This window comes from Falco rusticolus, chromosome 7 (assembly GCF_015220075.1).
Source record: "Falco rusticolus isolate bFalRus1 chromosome 7, bFalRus1.pri, whole genome shotgun sequence".
Taxonomy (NCBI): domain Eukaryota; kingdom Metazoa; phylum Chordata; class Aves; order Falconiformes; family Falconidae; genus Falco; species Falco rusticolus.
In genome coordinates, this window is record NC_051193.1 from 3,865,054 (window position 1) to 3,892,616 (window position 27,563).

The 27,563-nt window shown below is 41.2% G+C and overlaps 1 protein-coding gene across 5 annotated transcripts; it reads left to right on the forward strand.

The window, feature by feature from the left end:
• Window positions 1–86: 86 nt before the first annotated feature.
• MORF4L1 (mortality factor 4 like 1) lies at window positions 87–26,496 on the forward strand. Of its 5 annotated transcripts, none has more exons than XM_037394334.1 (14): window positions 87–226; window positions 4,836–4,882; window positions 7,919–7,986; window positions 9,818–9,883; window positions 10,312–10,398; window positions 11,133–11,213; window positions 13,865–13,927; window positions 19,274–19,299; window positions 19,916–20,004; window positions 20,313–20,414; window positions 21,997–22,085; window positions 23,337–23,509; window positions 23,880–23,964; window positions 25,780–26,496. In XM_037394334.1, the coding sequence occupies exons 1-14, from the start codon at window positions 187–189 to the stop codon at window positions 25,862–25,864; spliced, it is 1,101 nt and encodes a 366-aa protein (XP_037250231.1). In that variant the 5' UTR covers window positions 87–186; the 3' UTR covers window positions 25,865–26,496. The 5 variants fall into 5 exon arrangements, with proteins under 5 accessions (XP_037250231.1, XP_037250233.1, XP_037250232.1 ...); XM_037394335.1 differs by having other exon boundaries at window positions 88–226; window positions 9,857–9,883; XM_037394336.1 differs by lacking the exon at window positions 13,865–13,927.
• Window positions 26,497–27,563: the final 1,067 nt, after the last annotated feature.

Below are 27,563 nucleotides of genomic sequence, written 5' to 3' on the forward strand. Positions count from 1 at the left end.
GAGTGAGGGGGTTGGTTGCGGAATGCTCCACCGCAGACTACACGTCCCGGCATGCCGCGGGGGTGGGGCGGCGGGCGGCAGCGCGCCTGCGCGGGGCGGCGAGGGCTGGGGCCGGCCGCGCAGAATGCGGCGGAGGTGGTGAGGCCCCCGCGGGGAGGGGGCGGGAGGAGGGAGAGTCACTTATAAATGGCGCCCAAGCAGGACCCCAAGCCCAAATTCCAGGAGGGTGAGTGCGGGTGGGGGGGCCGGGGCGGGGTGTACGCTGAGGTGGGGAGGCTCGCGGGGGGGGGCAGAGGCCGGGGCGGGAGCGGGCGGCGGGGCTGGGGGGCGGGAGGGGCCGGTCCGCGCTGTCTCAGGGCCGGGCCCCGGTGAGGCGGCGGGGGGGTCCCGCTGTTCATCCCCCGGCGCTTTCGGCCCGCTGCTGCCGGCGGTTTGGCGGCGGTGGGTGGCCTAAAGAGGAACAAAGGGAGCGGTTCCAAGGGGCGGGGGGCGCTTAGGGCACGGACGCGGCTGCTGTCCGTGGAGAGCCGCGGGCCGAGGCGCTGGGGCTGCGGGAGCGGGGCCGGGGCCGGGGGGCGGCCTGGGGGGCCCTGACGTGGCGACAAGTGTCCGTCTGCAGCGGGGCTCCGGGGGGCGGCCCTGCCTGCGGCCGGGCTCCCCGCAGGGCAGCGGGGCGCGGCTCAGCGCCTGGTGCTGAGGGAGCGGGGCCAGGCCCCCCGGCAGGCCCGCCTTCGCCCCGGGCTCCGCGGTTCCTCCGCGCAGGGCACGGCTCGGGGTTCCGCTTTCCCCGCTCAGCCCTGACAGCGGGAGGAGACGTGGAAAAATGAATTCCCGCAGGCTTTGTCTCTCTTCCTGTTCCTCGTCTTCCCTACCAGTAAGACGTGGGCCCTCCTTCTCCCCCGGTATTCTAAATATGCTTCGTTTTCTTGTAGGCGTGGACGTTCATTGGCATTAAAACTGTTGAAATCTCCCAAGTCTGTCGGGATCTTTATTTTTCTTTAATTTGAAACGTGGTTGTTTACTGGCCCTTGGAAGGGAGCTCAGTTAGGGGTCCTCATGCTGGAAGGTTCAGAGTATTGGACAACAGCTGGCAGTCCCGGTGGGATCCATATTTACAACAAAACCCACAGATACTGTATTTTTTTTAGGTGAATTAGGGTTATGCTATTTATGGGACTTACATACATTTTTATTTTTAGGTAATGGTTGTGATTGATAATAATATATTATATATATTATAATAATATATAAAAATACCAATGCTAGGCAATGGTAAAGTTAAGACATAGTTCCCACTTCCCTCTCTACCTGTCCCTTGCTTGGGTTTCTAAGCAGGACTTTCCACATGATTGTGACTGATCTTTAAAAGCACAGGTTGCAGAAGAATGACCGGAAGCCGGCAGTTCTGGGTAGCTTAAACAGCTCTGTAATTGTATGTGCTTCGTGGTTGCTTGTGTCAGAACGTGTTCCATTGTGCATCAGCATTCCATGCCGTGCATTAATACCAATGGTGGTATTAACCTGCAGAAATAATCAAGATTTTAATGTATGATTTGTGTTATAATAATAAACGTGATATCGAGTGAACTGCAGAAATTAAAACTGAAGTCGAATTCCAGACTGAAATTATGTTTATAGCTGTAAGAATACGAGCAACCTAAATTTAGTACAGAAGTTAAAATTTTTAGGCTTTTTTCCATAATGTGTGTTTGATCTCAGCTGTAACATTAAAAGGGAGAAAAGTGATGTGAAGAAAGCTTCCTGCAGGCCTAAAACTCAAAATGCTTTATTGTGGCTCTTCTCAGCATGACAAATGAGAACTACTTTAGTTGTAGATTTTCAAGCTAAACACACATCAAAGAGTGGTAGGTAGACTTAGAAGTTATCCATATAGGAGCTTTTCACAGAGCAAAAGGTGAGGAGGAGATTAAATTTACTGTGAAAACCTAAATGTTAAGCTAGAGATAAGAGTACCCTTCAAAATTGGGTTTTTAGGTAGGCATGAGAAATGAGATCAGCATTGGGGCAACTATGAATTAAAAGCTGTAGGTACTCAGGTGTTCTGTATCTTGACACTGATTTACTGGGTTTTTTTAAGGCAAATACAAAAGAGTCTCAGATGTCAGATTCAGCTTCTGAGTTGCTTAAGGCAGTTCTTGACCCCAATGGGAAGACTTCCTTGGTAGCTGTATCCTTGCTCCACAGATTGAGAAACTCTTGCTTCTATAAATATTCTGCACTGTAAAACGCTGGAAGGAGTGGACAGTTGAATTCTGACCTCCCCGAGCTTTTCCTTGCATGAAGCTGTGTGATGGTGGGGTGAGGCCAGGAGACGTTCGTTCGGAGCTGAGCTGATGCTGGAGCAGTATGTGCTGGCCAGGTGCCAGCCATTCGTATGCAACAGAAACTCACTGTGTAGCTTGGCATTCAGGGGTGGTAACAGCATGTTCTGGTATTTTCTACTAGCTATTGCAGCTAAAGAGCTGATCTGTAGATGTTGTCTTTGGGCTAAGGAATAGGTGTGGGTGTTTCACCACAGCGGTAGCGGTGTGTAGGAAAGCATGGTCTGTAGGTTGGGAGGAGAGGCCTTGTGCACTCCTGGAGTAAGCTGTGAGGGAGCAAGAGCCTGCTAGGTTATCGTGAAAACAGAGGAACCCTTTCTGCAAAACTGAAATACATGTTGTGTGTTTTAAAAACAAATAATTACTGTTAACTGTCGACATCTTGCCTAGGAAGACCTTGCACAATAATTGAAATGGAGATGTGTTTTCCAGTAGCACTAGCGAGTGCTACGACACATGAGGATAATGTAACTCCTGATCCTTGTCAGCCCTCATTATAAAAAATTTTCCTTTTTTAAAAAAAAAAGTACTGAATGTATCAAAATGGGCATTTCTGTGAGAACTTTTCTAAACCTTCTTGTTTCTTGATACATAAAAGCATTTTGCAAGTTGAAATAAATTTCTGACCTAGTTTTGTGTTCTTAGACTTTACTGTGGATACTTGTTTCAGCTTTATGGAGAGCATGGGTTCCTACAGACTGGATAATAATGAAATCTTAAAACATAAGCAATTCTTTCTAGTCAGTGCAGGAACGAAGTAGGAACTTCATAGTTGCATCTCATTCAATCAGATTTTGGATATGTTAGGTGAAATGCGATAGCAGCTGTGCTGGCTGAAGAGGCTGTCGCTGTGTCTGCTTGTCTCGCAGTCTTGGTGGTGAAATGGTGTGTCTGAATCCTCCCCTCATCTGTTTCAGGCAAAATCAGGTGGTTTGTCATCAGCCACCTGATAACCTGCATAACTGCACTGACCCTGCCAGCAGTGTGTTTTGGGAACGAGCACAAGAACTGCTCTGCCACCTCACAAAAAAAAAAAAAAAATATTGAGATGTGGGGACATTCCATTGCTGTTTGCTGAGCGAGTGTCTGTTTAGAGCCTATCTGGGTAAAAGTTTCATCAATGTGGTGCTGTGTCTGGGTTAGAGGCAAATAAAGCCAGAATTGTACAGGATTCACAAGGGTCAAAGGGGTACAGCGTGCCACCGACTGTATTTAGCCCTTGAATATGCAGGAAGCTGTTCTGAAGAGCAGAGTAAAAGTTACAGTGGAGGGTACTTTTAAACCTGGAGCTTGTGAACTGGTCCTTCCTCTACCCTAGTCGTCCCCGAGCTGCTCATGAGGAAGAAGGTATCCAGAGTTCTGCTCAGGGCACGATTGCCTGCTTCTGCGTGCTGCCTTCCCAGCCCAGTCCCTCAGCAATACCTGCGTGTGTGTACTGCCCAGCCTGCACATGGTGACAGTGGCAGCTCTCTTCTGTCCTGTATGACCTGGAAATACTGGCAAGAACTGGCTGTGTGTTGCACAGCTTGTCTCTGAAAATGTGAGGCACTGCAGTTTTCGTGAAGGAAACATCTGTACTCAGATATCCTGTGTTAAGTACTTTCACATTCCCACAACGTCACTGCACAATAAGACCTTGCCATTGAGGAGGGAAAAAACCCAGGCTCAAGAACAATCCCTTCCTACTTAAAAACCACAGTGAACAATTTTTCTTGCTGTTGCACAAACCTGGCATTCTTCTGTCCCACAAGCTGGATGGGGGAACAATGTCGGGGTCTCTTTCTTCCTGGCTTCATTGAACTAAAATGCCAGGTGGTGTACTTCCTGCAGGAAAAGGAGCACTAACGGCACTTGCTTTTATTTATGTCAGAAGCTTAAGAGGCAGAGGTGACATCACTTACAAGAGCTGATTTCCTGCTCTGAATCAAAATGCAGTGTCACGGAGACTAAAGAATCCTTTACAGTAAGACAGTTTTACCTGCTTACTGCTTGAGTACTTGGGCTGAAGTAGCCAGTTTGTGTCGAGCCAGCGTGTTTCAATGTCTGCATCTGAAATTCAAGGCTTTGAAGGAGTTCTCCATGCCAGCCTTGCAACGGAGTGCGAGGGTGTCTATAACTTGAGTTGGCAGTGGCTGGACGTATGGGCAGGAATGTATGTTTTGGTGCCAATTGTTTGTTGAAGTCATCAGATGTTCTGCAGAAGTCTGGGCAGGCTTGGATGTGGTTTGCCTGCAGCTGTCCTTGCATGAGTGCTCTTCAGAGGGGTCCTTGGGAATCTTTACTTCATGACCTAAATAATCAGAGCTCTGATCCTTTTTTGTACGCAAGTGAATTTGCTTCCCAAATGCCAGCCTGCGTTCTCAAATCAGTATCTGCCTTTGAATTTCTTTCTAGGTTGACAGTGGATTCATTCTGTGTTGTACTTGATGACATATTTTACAGAAGTGGCACATTGGTGGTGTACTAAGATGTTTATCTGCAACTTTCTTCCAGGTGAACGAGTGCTTTGTTTTCATGGACCTCTCCTTTATGAAGCAAAGGTATGTGTGGTTGCTTATTGCTGCAGAGGGTTCTGGCTGTTCCCCAGGGAAACAAGCAATTGTGTTAGTTTAGCTGCTGTGCCTCGCTAGATGGGATTAAGGATTGAAACTAAAAGGAATGAAACCCTGATAATGTATGAAATCGGTTTTGAATCCTGGAACTCTATATTATAGAAAAATTTCAGAAAGCCATTGGTATTATGCAGCTGTTCTGGTAAACTACTAATGTCTGAATGGTCTTATGTGTTGAACATCTGATACACCTGTGTTCCCAGAACACTGGAAATCATTTGTGCCCATAGGAGTTGGTGCTGGTGCTAATGCATGAGCTAGTAAGTTAGCTGCAGTTAGAGCTTCCTCAGAGGTGTAGGTGGCTGAGTACAATCAGTGGTCTTCAAATAAGATAACGCCGCAGAAGATAATGTTGGATTAAAGTGACAACAGAAGTGGCATTCTCAGTTCTGGCTTTTTAACCACAGAAACCATGCATTGCGAATTTGTGATTCGGAGGAAAAAAAAGGAAGGCTTTTGTAGCTGTGTGGATTAGAAGACTTGCAGGAATTCCTGGGGCACCTTAAACAGATACTTGAATCCATTAGGTTTTAACATCAGTAAATGTTAATTGATGGGACAAGTTCAGAGAGGTAGTAGTAGAGAGGCAGCTGGAAATAGTTGACATCTCTTTTCATGCTATCAGGAGAGAATCATTCTAATGTTAAAATCATGCCCAGAGCATTGACAGGGGATGTGTTTGTCTAACACATTTTCACATTAGCAATTCTGCTCTGTTCTCTCCCTTGCTGTAGAACTGGAGGACAAGTGTGTTGTGAATGTATGCTCAGTGTTGGCTTCTGCCAGTGCCTGCCCAGGTGCCAGTACAGAGAGGAGAGTAATCAAGGCTTCTGTTTTTGTGGAAACAAACTTCTGTTAGCAGCAATCTTAACTCTTTGGTCAATTAAAACAGCCCAGAGCTGCTACAGTGGTGTGTGCTTCTCCGTGCTGCGCTGTGCCCCTCTTCTCCTTTACACACAGGCGGGATGAGTGTTGCAGGAGCTGGCTCCGCCAGCGTGGTGCTAGAAGGGATTTCCTGGTTGGCAGGATAGCTTGTGGCTGGCTATTTATATTAAGTCGGGATCCTTCTGGGTTCCTGAAATGGCAAAAGGAACTGGGTTTAATTTTACAAAGGTACTTTGTAGGTAGTGATGAGTAATAACCTCAGCTTTCCTCCTGTTCCTTTGATCTATTTTTTTTTTCTGTGGGTCTAAATACGGAAGTTATGTTCCTGATGATCATATCCTTGGCTTCCCATGGCAAGATGATCAGAGAAGCACTTGTTTGTTTTAGAGTAGTGTGAGAAATTATGGCAAACAGCAACTGTGTGTACATCTCCATGCAATGCAGAGTTCAAGGAGATTCACTTAAGACCCATCCAACCTCCAGCAGGAAGGAAAAGATTTTGGTATAGAAAAGTATTTAAATCTTCTACTTCGTGCTCAGTTCTTATATTCTTCAAAAGAAATAGACACTTCTAAGCACATGGTCCTGGTTTTAACTTCAGGCCTGTCAAAATGAGCCCCTGGTGCAGCAGGATGTAAAACAGGATTAGGATATCCTTACTCCTAGCTGCAAGTCTAGGTGAGACAGTGTTTAAGTTCCCTATGTGGCATTTTGGACATTAGTACTGCAATATGATGTTCCTCTCTTGACGATTTTTTTAAATTGAAGAGGGTATACAACGTTGAGGTCACCACAGTGGTCCTGAGAAAACATTGTATAGCAGAAGGTTCTGCCCTCTCAAATACTTAGAGGCGACTCAATTAGCAAGGCAGGAAAATAGCAATTATGACTTCTGTGAGTAATTTTCTACTTCAATGGAAAAAATCCTTAAAAAGGCACTAAAAGCTAGGACCAACGAGGGTGATTCTTCATGTTTTACAAGATTCTCATTATTTCACTGTTAACATGTTACAGTGGCATCTATATCTCAGCATCTCCAGAACGAGACTTGATAACTTTCTGGTTAAAGTGGTGGATTTAATTTGGTATAGCCAAGAAGTTCAGGGATGTGTGGTGGGCACAATTAATCTAGCTAGGGTTATGTAGTTTCCTTTCGGGGCTGTTTTTTGGGTTTTTTGTTTTGTTGGGGGTTTTTTTCTTCTTCAGGAAGAGGTGTATCTCTGGCTGTGAGGTTTTTTTCCTTTTATATAGATGTGGCGACTTGAGCTCTTGCATGCTAGACTGCAGGGGTATGAGTATGATTGTGTTGTTACTGGGCAGCGTGCACAGTTGTTCCAGCTCACCTGAACATACTCCTCCGAGCCAAGGCAGGGTCTTGCAGGCTGCGAGTAGGAACGTGCTAAACCATAAGGCAGAAAAATTTGAGAGCAGCGTTTCTGAATGATATTGTGGAGCAGTTCGGAGCAGCCTTGTAATGTACATTCCCTCTTTTAATGGTCTCGCCTAACTATCAGTGTATGAGGAGGTTAACTGTATTCAGGCCAGTCTTTTGATGGAAAGAACTGTTTTTATTTACGTCGTGTATACATTCCTAACCTAGAAGAAGCCCTTACTGCAACTCTTCCTACTGAATATAATGCTCTCTCTGGCTGTAGAGATCCATATTACTTATTTTACTTTTGAAGACTCCTCTACTTCAGCCAGCTTACCTGTCTGTGAGGTAGGGGCCTGCATGTGAACAAGCTCTCTAGTGGAATGGCTTCTGGCTAACCTGGGGGTAGTGAAGCGACTGCTTGTTTACTCTTCTGGTCATCCTCAGGGGTTTCTGATCCTTCTCATGAACGAAGGTGTCCCTTTGGATACCTGAGCAGAGGTGCTTGTTTGCCTAGCCCTTCTGAATTCGTAAATAGGCCGTAATTTGTGTGAGAGAACTTCCTTTCTGCTGTGAAATAGCTGCTGATATTTGGATCGCTTGCATGGAAATCTCTGCATGCTTAAACTCTGAAAGCTAAAAAGGCAAAACTCACGCAGATCTCTTTGTTCTCATTGGTACTGACTGTACTTTCCTCTTTGTTTCAGTGTGTAAAGGTTGCCATAAAGGACAAGCAAGTGAAATACTTTATCCATTACAGTGGTTGGAATAAAAAGTAAGTATCATATAAAATGAAAGCAGTATTTCCTTTTCCTTTATGGGGAAAATGCAAGCTTTGTCAGTTTGAATGTGAGCTTGATGGACTAGCACTACCATGTCAGTGGTGTTTGGAGAGTGTTTCTAAAATTGACTTAAATGATTTTTATACATAAGCCGATGTTACAGTGACACAAAGAAAACATTGCCTAACCATTTCCTTGAGGGCTTTGGTTGTATGGACAGACTAGCTTAGGGTGTCAGTAGACTAACGGGAATGCTTTATAGCATTCTGTTTGTTCAAGTTTGGAAATAGTTACTGTAATTCCTCCCTGGCAAAAATACCTAGTATGCAAACTTCCTTGTTAAGCGTTCGTAGGAGAAGCAACCCATACTGAGGTGAAGTAAAAATCCCTACTCAAATGCACAGTGTACTTTACTTTTATACTACTTTTGGCAGCCGAGACGTGGAGAAGCATGCCTTACTGAAGGCTGCATTCAGAATGGGAAAGGCTGTCTATTTTAGTCCCTTACAGGGGCAGGTTTAGGCGATATTTCACTTCTTGCCTCTCATGCTAAGGTGAAGTTAGAGATACTTTTTCCCTTCTGTAAAAATGGTAGGATTCTAGGTGAGAGATTGCTGAGGAATAAAGGTGACTCTGAAATAAATGTTGAACCCATTGAAGGTGAATAGTTTAATGAGATTATTGCATTTATGTACTTGTCTTTTTTTTTTTTTTTCATTTGAACTCTGTTCTGCCGCTAGGTTTTGAATTTAGGAAAAGTAGAATTTGGGGTTTTTTCTTAGCAATTAAAATCTTCAGCTCTTCAGACTCCAGAAGTATTTCAGAGAGCACTTTCCAGTTTTGTTTCATTTCAATGCTGCAGACTCTCGAGTGAAGACTCTTAGTCACTAGTATCTTGATCTCACTGACGTGACTACAAGCTGAACTTCATGTTGTAATATGTAACTTTTTTAAATGCATCCACACACCCTCCCTGCCATTTGGACAGATAAATGTTTTATTGTAAGCACTGACAGTTACAGGGAGTGTAATTGGTTCTTATGGTGGCTGCTGTATATTAATGAGGCAGCATAAATTGGATACTTCCTCTCCTTGTTTATCTCCCGTGAAGGGTGCCATAAGTGATGTCGTGACTCCTGCTTTTCTTGCTTGCGCTGTTTGAGTTTTTTTGCCTTCAAGCTTCCAATTAATTACATTAAAAGTGGCGTTGCTGCAAGATCTAGACGACTGGGGCAATATGACTCCTTAATTTTGGTTTCTGTAATTATGGGCCTTTGTTACGTGTTAATTGCTTGACTTTTTTTTTTTTTTTTTTTTTCCAAATATCAACAGTTAGGATACCAAAAAAGTTTCTTCATTGTACAGTATGATGTGCCGCACAGCTCTGTAGCATTTCTTTTGAAGGTCTCTTGCAGCTGTACAGGCAGGAGTAAGATAAGTGGCTTAAATATCTGACCAAAGCACTGTCCTAAAAACATAATCTTAGTATGTGTACAGCTGGACATGTGTTTCTCTAACTTTTGGATGCTAAGCTTGCCTTTTCTTAACACTCTTGAAGACCTTGTTACTCCTGTAGTAGTATTGGTTTTGCCAACTTGATGTTCCAAGACTGGCAGCTATTGCCATGAAATGAAAATGACACAGAACTCTTTATATATAAAAAAGCTTTAACTTGCGTACTTCAGAATAACTTGGCCACTTTTAATGTGTTTTATTTGAAATAAATTGTCAGATTGCTCAGATGATCCACTCTTTGTCAAAGTGGAATTCTTGCTCGTAATGGCAATTTCCCCAACACCTGTTCTCTTAAATCGTTCACTTCAGATTCTTCAAATATTCATGCCATCTTGGTTTCCTTCACAGACAGAAATCAGAGCTCTTCTTCTTACAGTAAGATCTTATTGCTGAATTTGTTAACCTATAAAATGTTGGAATAGATAAAGGAAACTTGCTTCATGATATAGTTACGGCTGCAGGTGTCCCATAATTTAGTAAGCGTACAGTTATTTTTTTTTTTTCTGAGATGCTTCTTTTAAATTAAAGGCAGTCCCCTCCCTCCTAAATTGCCCATCCTTCAAGTCTGGGAAACTCTTTGGAAATTACTGAGGGTTACACTTCCCTAGAAAAATTGTTAACAGCTTCAGTCAGTGGGGAATGCGTTTGGTAATTTACACTTCCATTTGTGCCAGTCCATGACTTGACACAAAAGCAGAGTTCAGTCTCAAATTCCGTGAAGCTTTTAATTGACTGTTGTGTGTAGAATGCAATTATGTGATGGTTTCGAATGATCATTTGATTTTTTAAAATTTTTTTTTCAGCTGGGATGAATGGGTTCCAGAAAGCAGAGTGCTCAAATACGTGGATACCAATTTGCAGAAACAAAAAGAACTTCAAAAGGCCAATCAGTAAGTATTTTTGTTAGAAGTCCTTGTCAGTAAACAATTTTTCTGTAGAGCTTCAACCCAACAACTATGTATTAAGGGAAGTTAGTGAGTTATAAAAGAAAAAAAGCCTTCAAGAGGTGTTCATAAAGTTCGTTTAATCTTGAGGTGCTTTGGCTTACAGAGGTCTTCTGATCTTTGTCCTCTAGCATTTCAGAAGAGCAAGCAGCTACTTAGCTGTAAAATGGTGACTTGAGGTTTTAAGGAGGGGTGGGTTGATGAAGGCAGGCAGCCTGACTAGCTGGAAGTACCTCCTGTAATGTGGAAATTAGGGGGCTAAAAAAAAAATGACCCTTGTGCAGTATCTATAAAATACATTGTTAAAGTAGTAAGGATCTTCTCAGACAGCTTCAGGATGCCTCCAAGTACCTTGATTACTGTTTTGTTTATGAGTGCTAATCTTGCATTTTTTTTTAATAGAAATGCTTTTATTGAGAAGTTGTTTTGTATTTTTCAGTGTGCTGCTTCCATCTGATTCAGAATAACAAAGATGGTGGGAGGGGGAGGAAACAGGTGTTCATACTACCGAGTGTTGTATGAAGCCTAAATCTTCTTGACAATGAGTTGAATTTGTTCCTGCTCGTGACACGCACTGATTCACAGAGTCACTAAGTGTTTTCCATAACCTGGTCACCTTTGAGGGAAAGCAAGCTGCTGCTTCCATTAAAGTCTTATTTATGAATTTACTCTTTTTAAAGGGAACAATATGCAGAGGGGAAGATGAGAGGTGCTGCTCCGGGCAAGAAGACTTCTGGTCTGCAGCAGAAAAATGTTGAAGTGTAAGAAGCTTTTTATTACAAAAAAAACCCCCACAACAAAACAACCACCAAACCAAACAACCCACCCCCAAAACCCCACCCAAAAATCCTTCCAAACTTTTGCTTGTCAGTTTTACTATTGATGTTTAAATAGTACTTTTCTTAGAACGGTTCTGCAGGCTAAACTGTTACTTCTGACACAACTCATCCAAAAGCTGTGTTTCACTTCTGTGATACCAAAGAGGGCTTTGTTGGAAGTATTTTATTAAAACTACCTTCTTGGATTGTGTGGTGTTTAATACTGAGTCAAGGTACTGAGTAGACACTAACACTCTGTACTTTTTTGCACTCTTTATTTTTCCTGTTAGTGAACTGACACTCAAAAAGTGGTGAATCCTCATAAGACTTGTGTATCTTAGTAAATCAGTTTCTGCATAGAATTTTACATTCTTCCAAGCTGTGCAAGCACTTTTGAATAAAATCTGTAAAATGCCTTACCTTCTTACCTTACAATTGTTAAAACTGGATTTAAAGGGTCTTTGTTTTGCTGTTTGTGACAAAACTAAACCCATATACGATTAAAAATGGGTTTGCATCTTAAGAGACCAGAAGCAAGCTCAGACATTTCTTAGAAAAAATATTGTCAGGATATAACTGTCAGTTTTCTTTCATCCCATCCTTTCTGTTTTTCAGAATAGTCTTGTGTGGTGTTACGTTTAGATTCTCATACAATCGGTACAGCGCTACTGCTTTGCTTACGTGCCATGAAACTCTTCTGTTTGGGGTAGTACTTCACTTAATTACGAAGGTGGTCATTACTAATGTGACGCTTTGAACTCCTAACTTCATTTATGATTCTAGTCTTCATGAGGAAGCTGCTGAAATGCATTCAATTCCTAAGAAGAGCATTTGACAGCAGCCTCAGATTTCATGTCTCATTTATGGGCATCTTCGTTATGAAATACGTATCATTGATTTGAGAAGTGCAGTGGTAGTGGGCGCAGGGCTTTTTTGCTCTAGACGCTGAGTGCAGATTTTACTTCAGGATTAGTCAAAGCCTAGCCAAGTCTGTAAATTGGCTTTTGGTCTCTGGAATGGGAGTCCAGTGTATCTGGCCATAATGCTGCATGCATGCTCCCCTGTGGTCTGTTGCTGTAGCTTCTGGGGTGCTTTTAACACCACCGGTTTGGGGTGCTCTGACAGCACGGGATGGACCTCTGACAGGGACCTAGTCACCTTTTTGTCTTCATTTGGGAGTGAAAAAAAAAACTCCAACCAAATATCTGTTTGGACAGTTCCTAAGGAATGGCATTAAAATCTAATTAAAACTGATCTAAATGATGACTGTTACTAATTCAGCTGCTTATGAGGTGGTTGCACTTGAGTTGTCTTGCATTTTAGTGGGAGTAGAGTTAATTTCATGTGTAACTTTGACACAGGTAGTGATGACTCAATTGTAAATGTCTACAATTTGTATTATAGAGAACATCCCAATAGTAACTTCAGGATGAGGCTTCCCCATACTGTCAGCTTTAGTCATCTTGGTAGTTCACACTGATTGCAGCGGGATGAGTTGTTCTCTCTGGCTGAGTAAATGCTAAATCTTAATCTGTGCTTGAAATCCAAGTTTGCTTAATCCTTTCAACCACACCTGATAATGTTGTATCCAAGGGAGAGACACACAGCAAAAATTACTTCCTCAGGAGCCTCAGCATAATTTTAAAGCTTGAAAGCATGTTACCAGGTCTGTCTTTACTCTTTGGTTGAAACCAGTTGGAAAAAGGGAGTGGCTTTGCTTTTTGCTGGCATCACTATCCTAAGCATGGGTGATTGTTTCCAGTGTAGCAAAACAGACAATAAGCTAATTCTCTGAAACTTTTGTTTCATGTTGATTGAAAAAATTAACTCCTTGATGGTGGATTTTCAGAGTTGTAAAGGGGAAGAAGGAAAACTATTGTCATTAGAAAAGCAGTTTTGCGTTGTGAGTAAGTTATAACAGGGTCTCATATGCTTGTTGCACTGATCTTGCTCCTAGTCTCTAGCCATTACCAGCATCCAATGCATCCTTCTAAATTAGACCTGTGCTTCTTTCAACAAAGTCTCCCTGTTTTTCTTCCCTATTTGGAGGCTGAGGGAGAGGAAATGCTTTGACTTACCCTAGCAGTGATGCAGGGTTGTGATATTGCTGATGTATTATTGATTAAACTACTGCTTCTTGCATCCTGCTTGCAGCTAAAGGCAAGATGGCTTCTGAAAAAAACCCTCAAAATACAGTTCCAAAATAAAACTTCTGGATTGTTCTCTTGTTGTAAATCTAAGGTCACTGTAGATACGTAAAGTACTGGTGGTGGGGAGGGGGAGAAACTAATCACGCAACTATTCTAAAAGGGTGATGCTGTCAACCTATTTGGGCCTCAAAATTTACCTTTTGTAGCATTCTTGGAGGATCAAACAAAGGGAAAGGTAACTTATGTTTTGAAACTTATTCTTCAGATAGCCAAACAGTAATGGAAAGGAAATAACAATCTAAGCACAACTTATCCTCCAGGAATGTTCAGTAAGACTATAATATGCTGCTAAAAAGGTGAATTTTTGAATCTTAAATAGATTCTCTTTAAGGCTAAACACTAGGTCTGACATTCTTTCCTTAACTCAACCCCCATTGTGCCTAGATTTTTCAGACGAGATGGAGCGCATACTGTTTGCTGTTTGGAGACCCCTACAATATCGACGCGGTGAGTTAAGGATGGATTGTCAAACCAGGATTTTCATCCTGAAATCCAAATCTCCTTGCTTTCATAGATTTCTTTTAGAGCCTCTTAAAGTCCTCAGTTGTAATGATGTAAGCTTTGGTAGCAGTTCAGTTAACAATTACAAGTACTGCAGTATGTCATTTTGGTTTTTTTTTAAAGCTGGTATGGTCTGCCAGGTTTTAGTTTCTCTGAAATTCTATACCTTTTCAGTTGGGATAGTATACAATATGAGTAGTCAAATTCATTCAGTGTCCACTGTTTTAACAAGAAGTGGAGGACAACTGACTTCAGATTTTTGAAACTGGATAGTTCTAGAAGGTTACAGTTGGTCTGCATGCTTACTGAGGCCAGGAGTCCGGCGTCCGTGGAAATTGGTAACAAACGGCACCATCTCCTGTGAGTCTTGGGAGCGAGACTGTTATGATAGATGGTGTTAGAAATGTCAGGTTTGAACTTGCTCCTTAAGGTGCTGTATTTTTAATGTTGGCTGGAGTCAGTTCAAAATAACTTTCTGTAAACTGCAGCAACTGGCTCAAAAGGCTGTTGAGACTATTTGAAGCAAGATTTGATCAAATAGAAATATGCATGAAATGCAGGTTGTATACATTTGTTTTTAAAATAACTATTCATCTTATGATAACTAGAAGATATCAGAGAAAAAAAAATTGTACGCTTATAGCAGATTGCCAAAAATGAAATACAACAGTACAGGTATTAGCTTCTCCAGACTGTTTTATATGTAGCTCTGCTGAATTCCAACTTTGAAGAGTTTATGCTACCTTGCATGGGCCTAACATGATTAACTTGCAAAAAAAATATAATAATAAAAAAATCAACAAACAATTGGAGTTAACAGGTGCTTTGAAAATAAGGGCAAATTCTGGAGAGAGGCTGTGGCACTGGATAACAAATTTGAGAATAGCATCTGTTTGTAAATGACATATGTGAGCAGTCTGATCAGAGATGCTCTCAAAACAGTATCTCAACTTGGGAGTTATTATTTTTTCTTCTAATAGGAGTCTTGTTCTTAATCTGAACATATTACTCAAAAGCATATGCTCCTGCTGCCTGTCTCCTGCGGCATCCTCTGCTATCTTTGGCACAGCTAGTAGCTCTCACAAGCTACTTGAAGTCCTCTAAATGTCAAGCAGCATATGAATGCTGCCTACATGCCAGTTGTCTCGGGCTGTAACAATATTGGAATGGCTACACCGGCTCCAGACAGAGATTTTCCTAACCTCTTCTGCTCTCTAATGGTCGCCAGTAACATGTGCTTAAGGATAATCAAGGGAGTCAAGTCTAGAATGATTCTGTCCCCCAAATACCCTTTTTGCTTCCAGCAGTCTGTAATAAAGGACTTCAGAGCTGGAGGCTGCATCCATGTGATGGGTTTAATAACCCGTTTTAGGACTGTCTTATATTTATCTAATAACTTCTGAACCCTTAGGACTTACGGCATCCCCATCATCTTGTGGCGGTGTGTTCTCAATTTAATTCAGGATTGTGTTGAAGAGGGGAGGAAAGAGGATGACTCCTGTCTTTTTAATGTCTACTGCTTTGGGATTTTTGGTCTTTTTTTTTTTTTCATCTGTTTTGAGGAAAGATTGATTGGGGTTTTTGAGCTTCACCTTTTATCACTAGCAATACCTCTATGACATTTCCCCTCTTCTTCCTGCCGAGTTGTCAGCTTCAGAAAGCCCTTGTCTGCATGGTTACCCCAGGTATAAAGCTGTAGTACGTTAGCAACTGTTCTTTACCTGTTCCAGTTTTATTGTGTGTCTTCTAAGGTTAGGTTGCCTGGCCAGGCACAGGAGACATAGGTGTATATAATCCTGACTTTGTTTTTTATCCTTTTGCTAATGTTCAGTTGCATCTTCATCAGAATGCTTCTTCTCACAGCTTTAGTGACCAAGCTACTTGAGCAATAGTAGGTGATTTCACGCTTTTTTCCCAGCGCGCTTGCTTTTCACGCGTGAATCTTTTAATTTACTTTTTAAAATTGCTATAGATGTTGTATACACCTGGAGAGGCTTCATGATTTCATATAGTGTAGTTACAACTGTTGTTTTGTTAGTAAACTAGCACCTGATCTCTTTTTTTTTTCTGGCACTTACAAATTTATTCAACTCAAATGTCTGAGACCAAGCGGGTAGCTACCTTCGTTCTCTGCTGTTCATATCTTAACCGGCTATTGTAGAGACATTCTAAGTGACCTTTAAGTCCCTTTAAAAGCAACGTGGATTTTGGGCGAGTAAAATACTTGTTGTCCACTGCATTTTAATCTACGTCATGGATTCCTAACTCTTGTGAAGTAAGTAAACCTTCCAAAGTGTTGGATTTTTCCTGATGCCACTTGCCTGTACTGAATTTTATTTTCTAAGCTATTTTTATTTTCCACTGACAGTTCTCTAGGCATGTCCCAGAAGACACTCTAGATTAGAGATCTGAGCATTAACACTTAACTCTTCTGTGCAAAGATTCCTGGTTTCTTGAGGTTCTGTGACAGATACTTGATAATCTTTCTTCTGATGAATGTCTGTGGAAAGGTGAAGTGCAGTCTTTCAGTATGCCGTCTTCTATGGCATCATTCTTAGTCTTACCATTTCAGCACGAGCACAGTCCTGTTTCAGGTACTGAAAGTGAAATTTCAGTATTACGCTCTTGTGGCATGGACTGCTTATTTTCCTTCTGCGTCTGTCACCTTTGATCCATAGGATTTCATTGTTGTGAGCTGTTCTGTAAGCTGTAATACTGTTTTTCTATTGATTGCCTTGTTTCTACACAATTTCAGATGGTTATGTCAGTAGTTCGCTTATTTTTGGCTTTCTAATTCAGTCTCACATTTTGATCCCTAATACTTCAATATTCTTGTTACAGCTGCGTGGTTTTGTTCTGCTAAAATAAAACCCTGCAACGAGGGCTGGGTTAGCTTCTAACCACAACAGGCTGCTAGCCCTGCTTCTTTGAGGAGGTGATGTCTGATTACGGCGGGATGCATCCTTTAAGTTTGAACTGTGAAATCTTCAGCACCTGGTGCCTCTGTTCAGTCTTTTAATTAAAACTCTTTCCACAGAAGCTTCCTTGAAACTTCCATGCTGTTTTTCAGTTTTGTGGTCAGTTTTCAGTGAAAGATGCCAGTCAATAGAGAAATAGATGAATGAAGTATAGCAGCTGGGCTGTACTTGCTGTATAAAGAGAAGTCAATGAAAGCTTTTATATTGCTTCTATGCAGCAATATAGGGCTTGCTGTTCATATTATAGTTGTGAAGTGGCACAAAAGAATGTGTTGTAACCTATCCTAGATAAGTTTCATTTTTGTGTCACTTCAGGACTTGCATTCCATTTGTCCCTGCAGGAAGGCGTTGTCTGCCATCATGAGGAACACACCTGGTGTTCTTCAGCTGTACATCTCAAATTGACTGTGTTTGGTCTGATTAATGTAATCTAGTTATCTAAGATGTGCTGCTCATCTTGGGCTACAACTTCTATCAGTAGGGTTGGCTGTAACCTCTGTGATACAGATGCTCTGTCTTTCTCCTGGATACTGAGTGCACTGCCTGCTTCAGTTACTGTACACAACAGCAGTGCTTCACCTGGCACAGCTGCCTTCACCTAGTGAAGAGTATGATTCCAGCCGGTCTGCTGTACAGGCTATTGAAAGTCTGCCCAATGCTAATGTTTTGTCTCTAACCTTAGCTCTTTCTGTTTGTTCCCTAACTCAGATTTGTCTTTTAGACTTTGCAAACAGATGGCTGCTTTGACTTGAAGCAGAGGCATATGACTTGAAATATAAGGAATGAGGTGGGAGACCACAAGCGACTGCTTAGAATGGTTTTTGATAGACTTTGTGCTTCAGTAACATAGATGTGGTTTACTGTCTTAATTGCGGTAGTTAAGTACCTTACATTGCCTGTCCCAGTTTAAGACTCTGCTGTTAAACTAATGCTTAACATTATTTTTATCTGTGATACTAATTCTGGAAAGAACTCCCTGTTCCTCCTTGTTTACTCTAGGTTTGGAAGAAAAGATTTTCTCTTCAATACCCAAGTCTGTTATCAGTGACTTAACTTGGCAATTGTTCCTTCTTCCTGGAGAGAGATGATTTTTATTCTGCCCACAGTTTAAGCCTAATGCTTGTTTGACTTGAAGCTTGAAAAAAGCCTCACTCCTATCTTCAGACCTTCCTAAGAACTTTACCTACTTCCTGATTCAGATAAACCCAGTTCAAAGCCTGAATACAAGAGTCACTTGAGATAGTGGTGAATTTCCAAGGAAATAATCTTGTACTGGTAAAGAGTTTTATCCACACAACGTGCAATTTTTTGAGAGGTTTAACTGGATTTCTATTAATGGTAGTGAGAAAATTGAAACATGACTAGTAGTATTCTTAAACTTTCTGAAAATGGTTAGTAAATACACAAAGTTCAGATAATAACAAAAATAACCTGTTAGGCCAAGAGTATCAATGACAAATTAAACTGTCCTATTGAATATTTACATGTCACGTACATTGCATTTCAGGTGTCTTTAAATTTTTTGTAAGTACAGTTCTTCAGGTGGAATAAAAATAAGGGCTAAGGATAGGGACTTTAGGGAAGCGTGTAAATTAGAAACAGTAAGTCTTGAGAGAAGCATTTGGAAGAAGGTAAATATTATGGACAATGCTATTTAGTACCGTTCCAAACGTTTCTAGTAAGTGGCAAGTGTAATCGTGGCCTCCCCTAAAAGCTGATGATGGAATTGTAGGCCGTCCATGCAGCTTCATGCATGTAATTTGGATAGTGCTATTTAAACTTCACTCTACTGCTGTAGTGGTAAAACTGTGGGGTTTTCACTACTTTACTGGAAGTTAATTCAGTTGACTGAGATTTATCTGATAATCCCCAGCACTTCTTTTTCCTTGTCCCATATTCTGTCTCCCAAGAGATCCCTGAAATACAGAAGTAAAAGACCTACAAATCTAGTGTAGTTTTCCAAGAGAACTTGCGTATGACACATCTGTAGATGTTACTTGCATAAGTGTCGGTCAGTAGGGTTTTTTAAATACTCATGTATTCTTGGCGTGCCTTCTGTGGTTTTGTAGGTTTAAGTTTAGTGACCCCCCAAAAATGGTGAATTCTAACCTGATAAATGAAAATCTTGTAGTGTCATTACTGTGATGCTAAGTCATATCTGACACTTCTTTCATGTGCTTTTATCCGCATACTCCATAGACCACTGAGTATTCGCTCATTGTTCTGAACTTAGTGGACATTTTTTCTGGCTTTCTACTTTCAATTCTTTAAGTATGGCTATCTTTATTTGCAACAATTTGTGTTCTTCTTGCAGGAAAACTAAAAAGAACAAACAGAAAAGTAAGTATGTCTTTATTTTGTGTATAAGTGGATATCCTTTGTGAAGGATAAGACCTTAAATCTGCCTCAACTAAGTTTATTTAATATCACCTTATGTTGTTTCTCTTGGACTTTGGATGTCTCTTCCTCTTAGTCAGGAGGAATGCATACTTTTCTGGTTTGTACACAAACTACTTGTTCCAGTCTGTCAAGATTTTGACCTCTTGCAAACTAAAAGCAAAGTGATATCCCCATGGATCTGTTGAAATAATTTCTTAAGTCAAACTTCAGGTTTTCTTATTGAGATGGAGATGTGACATACCTGCAAAACTGAGCTGCTGGTTCCAAAAATTCTTCTGAAGAGTGTTACAGATACTGACATAATGGTTTGTCATTAGTGTGGAAACCTCCATCTTCAAGTGTAAATATATATAGTAAGTTTATAAGTGTAAATACAGCAGTTTAAGCTGTCAGAAATATGTAGGACTTCCAGAACAGAAGTAATATTTAAAACAAAAGTGAAAAGGTGACCTGAAGAAACCTGAGTCTTAAATACTTCCTCTAAATCTTTATTTACTGGTATTTCTTACTGACTTACCAGATTTCTTAAGCAGCACAATATCTGTCTTCTGTGCAGCTCCAGGAATTGGAGAAGGGAGCAGTACCAGTGAGACTCCTCAGCCTCCTAGGAAGAAAAGGGCTCGAGTGGATCCAACGGTTGAAAGTGTATGTATTTCTGAATCTCTCACAGGATTTTTGATAGAAAACAGGAGGGTTGCTTTGCTCAGAAATATAGACAGCAATACTTTGTCCTGCAGTATGGCAGTGTGAAATGTTACAACTTGCAAAACTAAGGTTCCCAAGTGGCCTTGAAAAATCCAAGCTATTTCCTTGTTCCCTGTGGAGCCTACAGCAATTACTATAGCAATTCCTTAGTCCAGTGGTGTATTTCAGTTGTAAAAACAAGGAATATGGGTGGCTCTTAGCTTGGACAGTTTTCTGAAAGTAATTAGTTTGGCTTCACTTTTTTTCAGGAAGAAACATTTATGAACAGAGTTGAAGTAAAGGTGAAAATCCCAGAAGAGCTGAAACCATGGCTGGTAGATGACTGGGACTTGATCACCAGGCAAAAGCAGGTAATTTGTCAAATAAACAATCTGGCCACATATAGATGAGGACACTAAAACTAGGGTTGTAGATCCTTTTCAAGTGCAGGGTAGTGAAATCTCTTGTAGAGTTTGACAGCAGCCTGATGGCTTACTTGACAGTTCTCATTCCAGTTAGGGTTTAACCAAAGGTCACCTGTTAGTAGGACTGTGGCTCAGCAGAGTTGCATGTAAATGTGTAGAACAGACCTGGTCTAATCAAGCATAAGCTAGAAAGGCAATAATTTTAACAACTTATTTAAGCTTTAAGTGTGGTGTTAACTTTATTCGTGCTTGGCCTGCTGGTATGTTCTGAACAGTTTACTATTGGGCTGTTCTGCCTCAGCTCCTTCTTCCTGCCTTGTTTGTTTCACTCACTGCCAAGTTCTGCAAGTCTCTTAAGTTGTTCTACAGCTCTGACAGAAAGCTGTCGCTTAGGGTGGCGATCCTTAACTTCTGCCAGCCTGGATCCACATAAAGCTTCCCGAAACACAGTGAATTTAACTTTGCTTGCCATTTTGAAAGTATAAAACACTTTCAGGAACTTAAAACATATTACTGAATCATGACTTTTTTCTTGTATGAAACACCACTGAAATTGGCAAGAAGCATAGAAAACGCTACTGTTGAAAACTGCTTGTTATTGTTTGATAGGATGCAGTTGCCTGCTCTGACTTACTGCTGCTGCCAGGTACTGTCTCTGTTCTTGCAATCCCAGACATGTAAAAATCTTGTTCAAATCCTATGTGAATAAGGCTGACTTTTCTTGGTGAATACAAATCTTAAACTTGCCTCAGCAGTAAAGGTGCTTTGTAACACTGCTTTGTGTTACAGTATCTCCAGTTCTGGAGAATTAGGGTTTCCCCCACCCCAGAATGTCTTCAGGCTCTAGTGCTCTTGTGAAAGGAAACAGGTAAGTGAACTGAGTCCCGTGCCTCAGAAAAATAAAATCCCCCAAATATATGAATTTGCTGCACAACTGAGCCTTGCTGTATACAGCTAACTAGCGTCTGTGGGTACAGACGATCTGTGTATGGTATTAAAGATGAATCATGGCTGGGAATATTTTGTCTTCAGTTCTGTGAGCTCTGATGTAGCTCTAATATTCTTCACTGTGCAGGCAGTGAAACTTCCCGGCAGGTGCTTGGCAGGCTATTTTTGCTTCACAGCAATAGTAGTGCCAGGTGCTGACCTGTGGATGCGAGAAGAGCAGCAGGCTGAAGAACAGGCGAAATGGTCACTGCTCCTTTGGTAACTGCTGTGTGGCCTGGGGTAGGCAGGTCTGTAGGGGCATGTGTGTGCTTTGAGTGACTTGCGGAGCTCATCAGGTTGCTGTTGAGCAGCACAAGTGTTAAACTGAAACGTGGATCAGGTCGCTGTTATGGCTTGGTTTTATTATTTGGGATGCACAACTAAAATAGTTGGGTGTTCCTTTTAATAACACTTAACATCTTAACCTGTTAATTTTATTCTAGAAATGTCCTTATGTGCATTGGTTTAAATTTAGCTTGCAGATGCAAATGTCTGCCTAAACCAGACAACTTGTATTTGTTCAGTTTTACTTCTTTTGTAGCTCTTTTATCTTCCTGCCAAGAAGAATGTTGACTCCATTTTAGAGGATTATGCAAACTACAAAAAATCACGAGGAAATACTGATAACAAGTAAGTAGTGGTCATTTCAGACCTTAAATATACTTCTTTTGCTGTTGTTGTTGGCCTTGTATTTCGTGGATGGTTAAACATGTCCCAGCCTCATGCCCAGCTTCATGTTCCAAGACCAGGGTGGCTGAGGAGTTTAGAAATCTTTGTGGATGTAATTCAAGAATGTGGTTCTACTTTCTGGATGTTATTTCTGCTTCCCCTAAGCCGCCTCCTGAAGGAAGCTGGTACAAGCAGAGTGAATAGTTCTCCACCCCTTCATTCTAGCTCAGGCTTCCTATGTTGAGTGAATAAATTTGGTGGCACTTGCTATGTATGAGCTGAACAAACTTCTCGAGAAAGCTGCCTAGCAGATGAGCGAAGCCTTACTGTACGGATGGACTTCCTCATGGAGGTGGAGCGGTGGGGGACAGGGAGGTAGTAAGCATCAGATGAGCAAAGCTAATTACTTTGAGGTGATAGCTTTGAAGATTCTTATTTGTAATTACCCCATCAGTCCAGCCCTGACAACAAACAAGGTGTGTTTATTCTTAAACGAAGCTTTCCTGTTTTAAAGGGAGAGAAACTAGAAATGTGCAGCTATTTTCTTCCATTCAAGAGGGTGCATTTATTGACTTGTCGGGGTGTTTTAATACTCTTTTATGTAATTGTCCTAATGTCTGTTGTAAATCTGTTTGCAGGGTGAAGTGAGGGTTGTACTTCTCAAATGTGCAGTGTCACTGCTAATTTCTATGCAGTTTTCTTCGATTAGTTGTGAGGTTGGAGGCCTGCAGGAATATGGCACTGAGAGGCCTAGTTAGAAGGGGTCAGTTGCCTGGAATATTAGGTGGTCCCTTTCCATTAAGGAGGAGTTCAGTCTGATTACTTATAGTAGTATTGTACTTAAACTGGTGTGAGTTGGGATTAACTTTGGTTGAAAACGTTAAGAGCCGGTAAGTGTCCTTATACATACATACTGTTGCTTTGAAAGGACTGCTCTAAGGGTTCACTTTTCTGGGTGGATGACTAAAAGCGAGGCTTTTCTTGATTTGCCTAAATTCTCACTGAGTTCAGAACAGTCCATTTTTAAAGGAGGTCTTGAAATGCATTGCTCCCTGTGGCTGTATGTTTTAAGGTCTCCAGACAAATTTCCTTGAAAAATCTGAAGGTTTGTAAAAGATCTTTACAAGTTTGATGGACTTACCAAGCCGAGTGTCATCTTGCATCCGTCTAGTCGTCAGAACAAGGCTTTGCAGTGTTTTCTCTGTTTACCAGGGAGTATGCAGTCAATGAAGTTGTGGCTGGAATTAAAGAATACTTCAATGTCATGCTGGGAACTCAACTGCTGTACAAGTTTGAGAGGCCCCAGTATGCTGAAATTTTAGCAGATCACCCAGATGCTCCAATGTCTCAAGTCTATGGTGCCCCGCACCTACTGAGGTTATTTGGTGAGTATGACCTCCAGAGACTGAAGAAGGCCAGTTAGAAGTGTTCAAATGCTTCCTTTTCCTGTCTTGAGTGCAGAAAAAACTACAGCAATTTGACAAGCAACTATGAAACACATGGTTTCATTCTTTCTTTACTCCATGTACCTAAAATGTTCAGAGCCATTCAGGGATTTGGAATGGAAATAGATTTTCAACTATTTTTTTTTATATATATATATATATATATATTCTAGTTGCTTTAGGTGAGCTTGTATATACTGGAATGGATCCCTGGGCTGCTTTTATGTGCTGACTGTAAGGTTCTGGACTGTACTTAATACTTGTTAGTTATAAACAACAACTATAACATGTGCTGCTTCTTTTAAAACAGTACGAATTGGAGCTATGCTTGCTTACACTCCTCTTGATGAGAAGAGTCTGGCTTTGCTGTTAAACTATTTGCATGACTTCTTAAAGTAAGTACTTTTAAAGTCTTTCAGCAAGAAAGAAAAAGTTCAATAAGCACAGGCTGTTGTAATACAGCCTATTTTCGGTGAACAGTGGCTATAAACAATCTTGGGGCTGTGTGGTATCTTCAAAGGTTGCAGTGAAGCTTTCTCAAACTCTGCTCTATAGTAACATGAGTAAGACTGGTTTTAACTTCTCTCCAGTTATGCTGAGCTTATTGCTAGTTAGATGTTTGTTTACATAACTATTAGTCTGCACTTTTAAACTGTCCAAGTCTGCTACTTGTTTCAAAATAAATACTTCAGCATTTATTTGTAGCTGCTATAAAAAGCAGATGATAATTACAGCAAATTGTTAAATTACACAACGGTTACTCAACAACAATTGAGTAAATGTTAAAAAATTACGAACCTTAACTAATGTTCTTTCTGAGACAGACTGCTATTGTAGTTTCAGTGCACTCCTACCCTGTGGTGCTGTATACATGTTACACTTAGGATGGAAAACACCATCCTAAATAATAACAAAGACTGTAATGCTAAATGTTTCTTAAGGGGAAAAAAAAAGAAAATCAGACATTTGATTTCAGACAGGTGATGAAATACTTCCCTCACTGCTATAAGGAACTACGAAGTCACGTGCTGCTTATTTCACGTGTAAATGTTTCCTGAATGTAAGGATCTAAAATGGAATTAAAATTCAGTTTAGTGTCAGGTGTCATACCTGTGTTCCCCCATATGTATGTATGAGCATGACTTCAGCAGCTTCCACGCATCTGTACCACACTGGAGTAACTTAGTATTATGCTTCTGCAGTTTATGTATACATACACACAGGGGCAGGTGTGTGGCGTGGACCTGTTCAGCTGCATGCCAGCTCACAGCATCGGGGCAGCTTTTTGCTGTACTGGCATATTTTCTTGGTCAGATTTACTAAAGCCGTAAACTTCCGTTTGTGCTTATGTCACGGAGAAATGTTCTGTGTGTTTTCATACAAGGCTTTAGTGGTCTAGTGATAGTGTTTGGAAGTAGAGATTTGTAAATAATTAGAGTAACAAAGCATTAAGCTGTTTTGGCAGTAAATACCGGCTCTTGCCTCTGTGAATGGGTAAGCTATTGGAAGTTGAAAGAAAACCCTCAGTAAATCCCGGATGGCTCTGCAGGAGAGCTGGAAATGGATCAGCCTGATTTCCAGGGCAAACTTGCTTTGGACTAGTCGCAGAGTCTTGGTAGATCATAGTCTTTTGGGTCAGCCTGAAATGCAAGTGCTAAAGAGCTTTCAGCTGTGAAGATGGAAATGTGAGGGCAGTGCATTGACCAGAAATCCCTGAATCCATCTGATGCGAATTAGTGGCATATAATGCTTGTCTTCTGCTACTGTGCTTAGCTGACCCCTGCCCGTTTTGCTCTAGCCATCATTCATTTAGCCGTTCAAGTTCCATATTTGTACAGACAGAACTTTATGGTGTCCTATTCTGTGCCCCTACCCCTTTCAGTACAACCACTAGTAAATCAATTCTTGATACAGCAGCTGACTGAACCTCAAATGTAAACTTTCATCCTGGTAATCTTAACCTCTCTGGGCTCACCTGGAGCCAGAGCTGCTTGACAGCTTGTTTGGAATTGATTTTTTTTTTTTTTTTGCATGAGCTGTCAAATCTTCTAATTGCTTTACAGATGACTTTTTAGTAGATACAGGTTTGATTTGTACTCTTGAAATCAGGTTTTATGGTCTCAGCAAACACCTCATGATTTGCTTGCCTGTTGCTAAATAACAGAGACTTTAAACAAGAAACTAATTTAATCTTTTTATTATTTTCGTAGGTATTTAGCAAAGAATTCCTCTGCATTGTTTAGTGCCAGCGACTATGAAGTAGCCCCTCCTGAATATCACCGGAAAGCAGTATAATACTGTGCTGCTTTACAGTGAAGCGATAATTGGATCCTTGTAATACTGTCCACTTCTACATCTTGTTCTTCACCTTTCTATTGCACATGTCTCTATTGCACATATTATGTAAACATAAAGTGAATAAAGTTGTGTGTTTAAAATAGAGCTGGCATTTGTAAGTTCTGAAGATTTGTTGTCCCGAAATGGAAGCTTGGAGTTTAACGGGAACTCTTTGGTGTTTCTGGCTTGCTACTATTGTTTGCCTCAATGGAATGTAAAAAGAATGCGTTATGGTATTTCATTGCGTGAACTCTTCAGTGCTCGTAGGTCTGTTTTGCTGTTAAGATTTGCCTCACTAACCTGCTTTATTGCATAGGAATGACAAACGCGGCCTCTCGGACCCCTGAGGGCTGTGATCACCTAGTGTTGGTGCTATTGATTAGTCTGACTTTCAAACCCATTTACTTTCTTTGTATGGCGAGTAAAATGTTTGTTCTATAAATGTAAGCTTTTATTTAGATAGTTGAAGGACTGTGACTTTTTTATATTCTAACAATAGGAAAATGCGTTATCATATTGTAGTGTCTTGGAAACGTTGGTCTTTCACAGAGCTGTTTTACAAATCTTCAAATAAACTTTTTTAATTTCAAGTATTGTTTCTAATATTTGTATTTGCATCAGTCGCTACTTTATGACGGTGTCTTATCAAGTATGATCTACGTGTATTAAGTGTAGCATAAAGTTCTGCAATATTAACTTGGAAATGCTGTGTTTCTTTTTAATTTGAAGGACTCCTAGTTAACCCCCATGCATCCAGTTCCAGTGGGTGAAGTGGATTCTCTTTCTCTGGGTTCATTATATAGTCTGTAAGTAGTGATAATACAGAATTCTTGAAAGGCTGCTTCTTAGAAGCCTGAGCCCTGGGAGCACACTTTGTCTGGCTTCTGTTAATCACCTTCCTACTCTAATTCAATTTTATATGCACAGCAGCATCTTAAATGGTAAACTGGAGGGCTGCGAGGTGTGCTGTGAGTTGCACCGCTCCGTCAGGTTGCTTTTTTTAATGTGTGTCTGGAAGTTGTTACAACTTCTTGTGCTCCTGGTTCTTCTCTCGGTGCCATTGTAAAAATCACTGTGGCCAAAGCCCAAGTAGGTGGTTAAGAAATGCTTTTAAGAGAAATGTGAACAAATGCGGACAGGAAAGAGGGTCTGACGCTGCAAAGGTGCCTTGTTTCTTATTTTCATGGGCAGATTTGTGTTGTACTTGGCTTTGACCTCTCTGGATCAGGCATGTAAAGCTTATCTCTCTTCAGGATGTTGCAAGTTCCCTGCAAGCTTATGCACTTTTTCTGGGAAGGTCGCTAATGGAATTGGCTCCGAGCTGCACAGTTACACAGATTACACTATTGTGTAAGTCTGTCCTGTCTAGATTTTGTTTCTTTTCCTTGCTTCCCTGTGTATTTCCCAAGGCAGCTTGTCTGTGCTCAGGCACCATGAAGGTAGGAACTTGCTATTCCAGCCCTCTCAGCTAAACTCTGTCTGGGAGCCATGTCCTGTTTAGATCTTCTAAGTCTTCTCCTGCCCTTAGGCCTATTAAGAAAATCTTCTGTAATGGCTCATTTAGGTCAATTTTACAGTAACTCCTCTCTGTAAACCATGTGCCTGCACGCTTCATTACTGAGAAGGTAATTCCCAACGCAGTAAGAAGGGAAGTCTG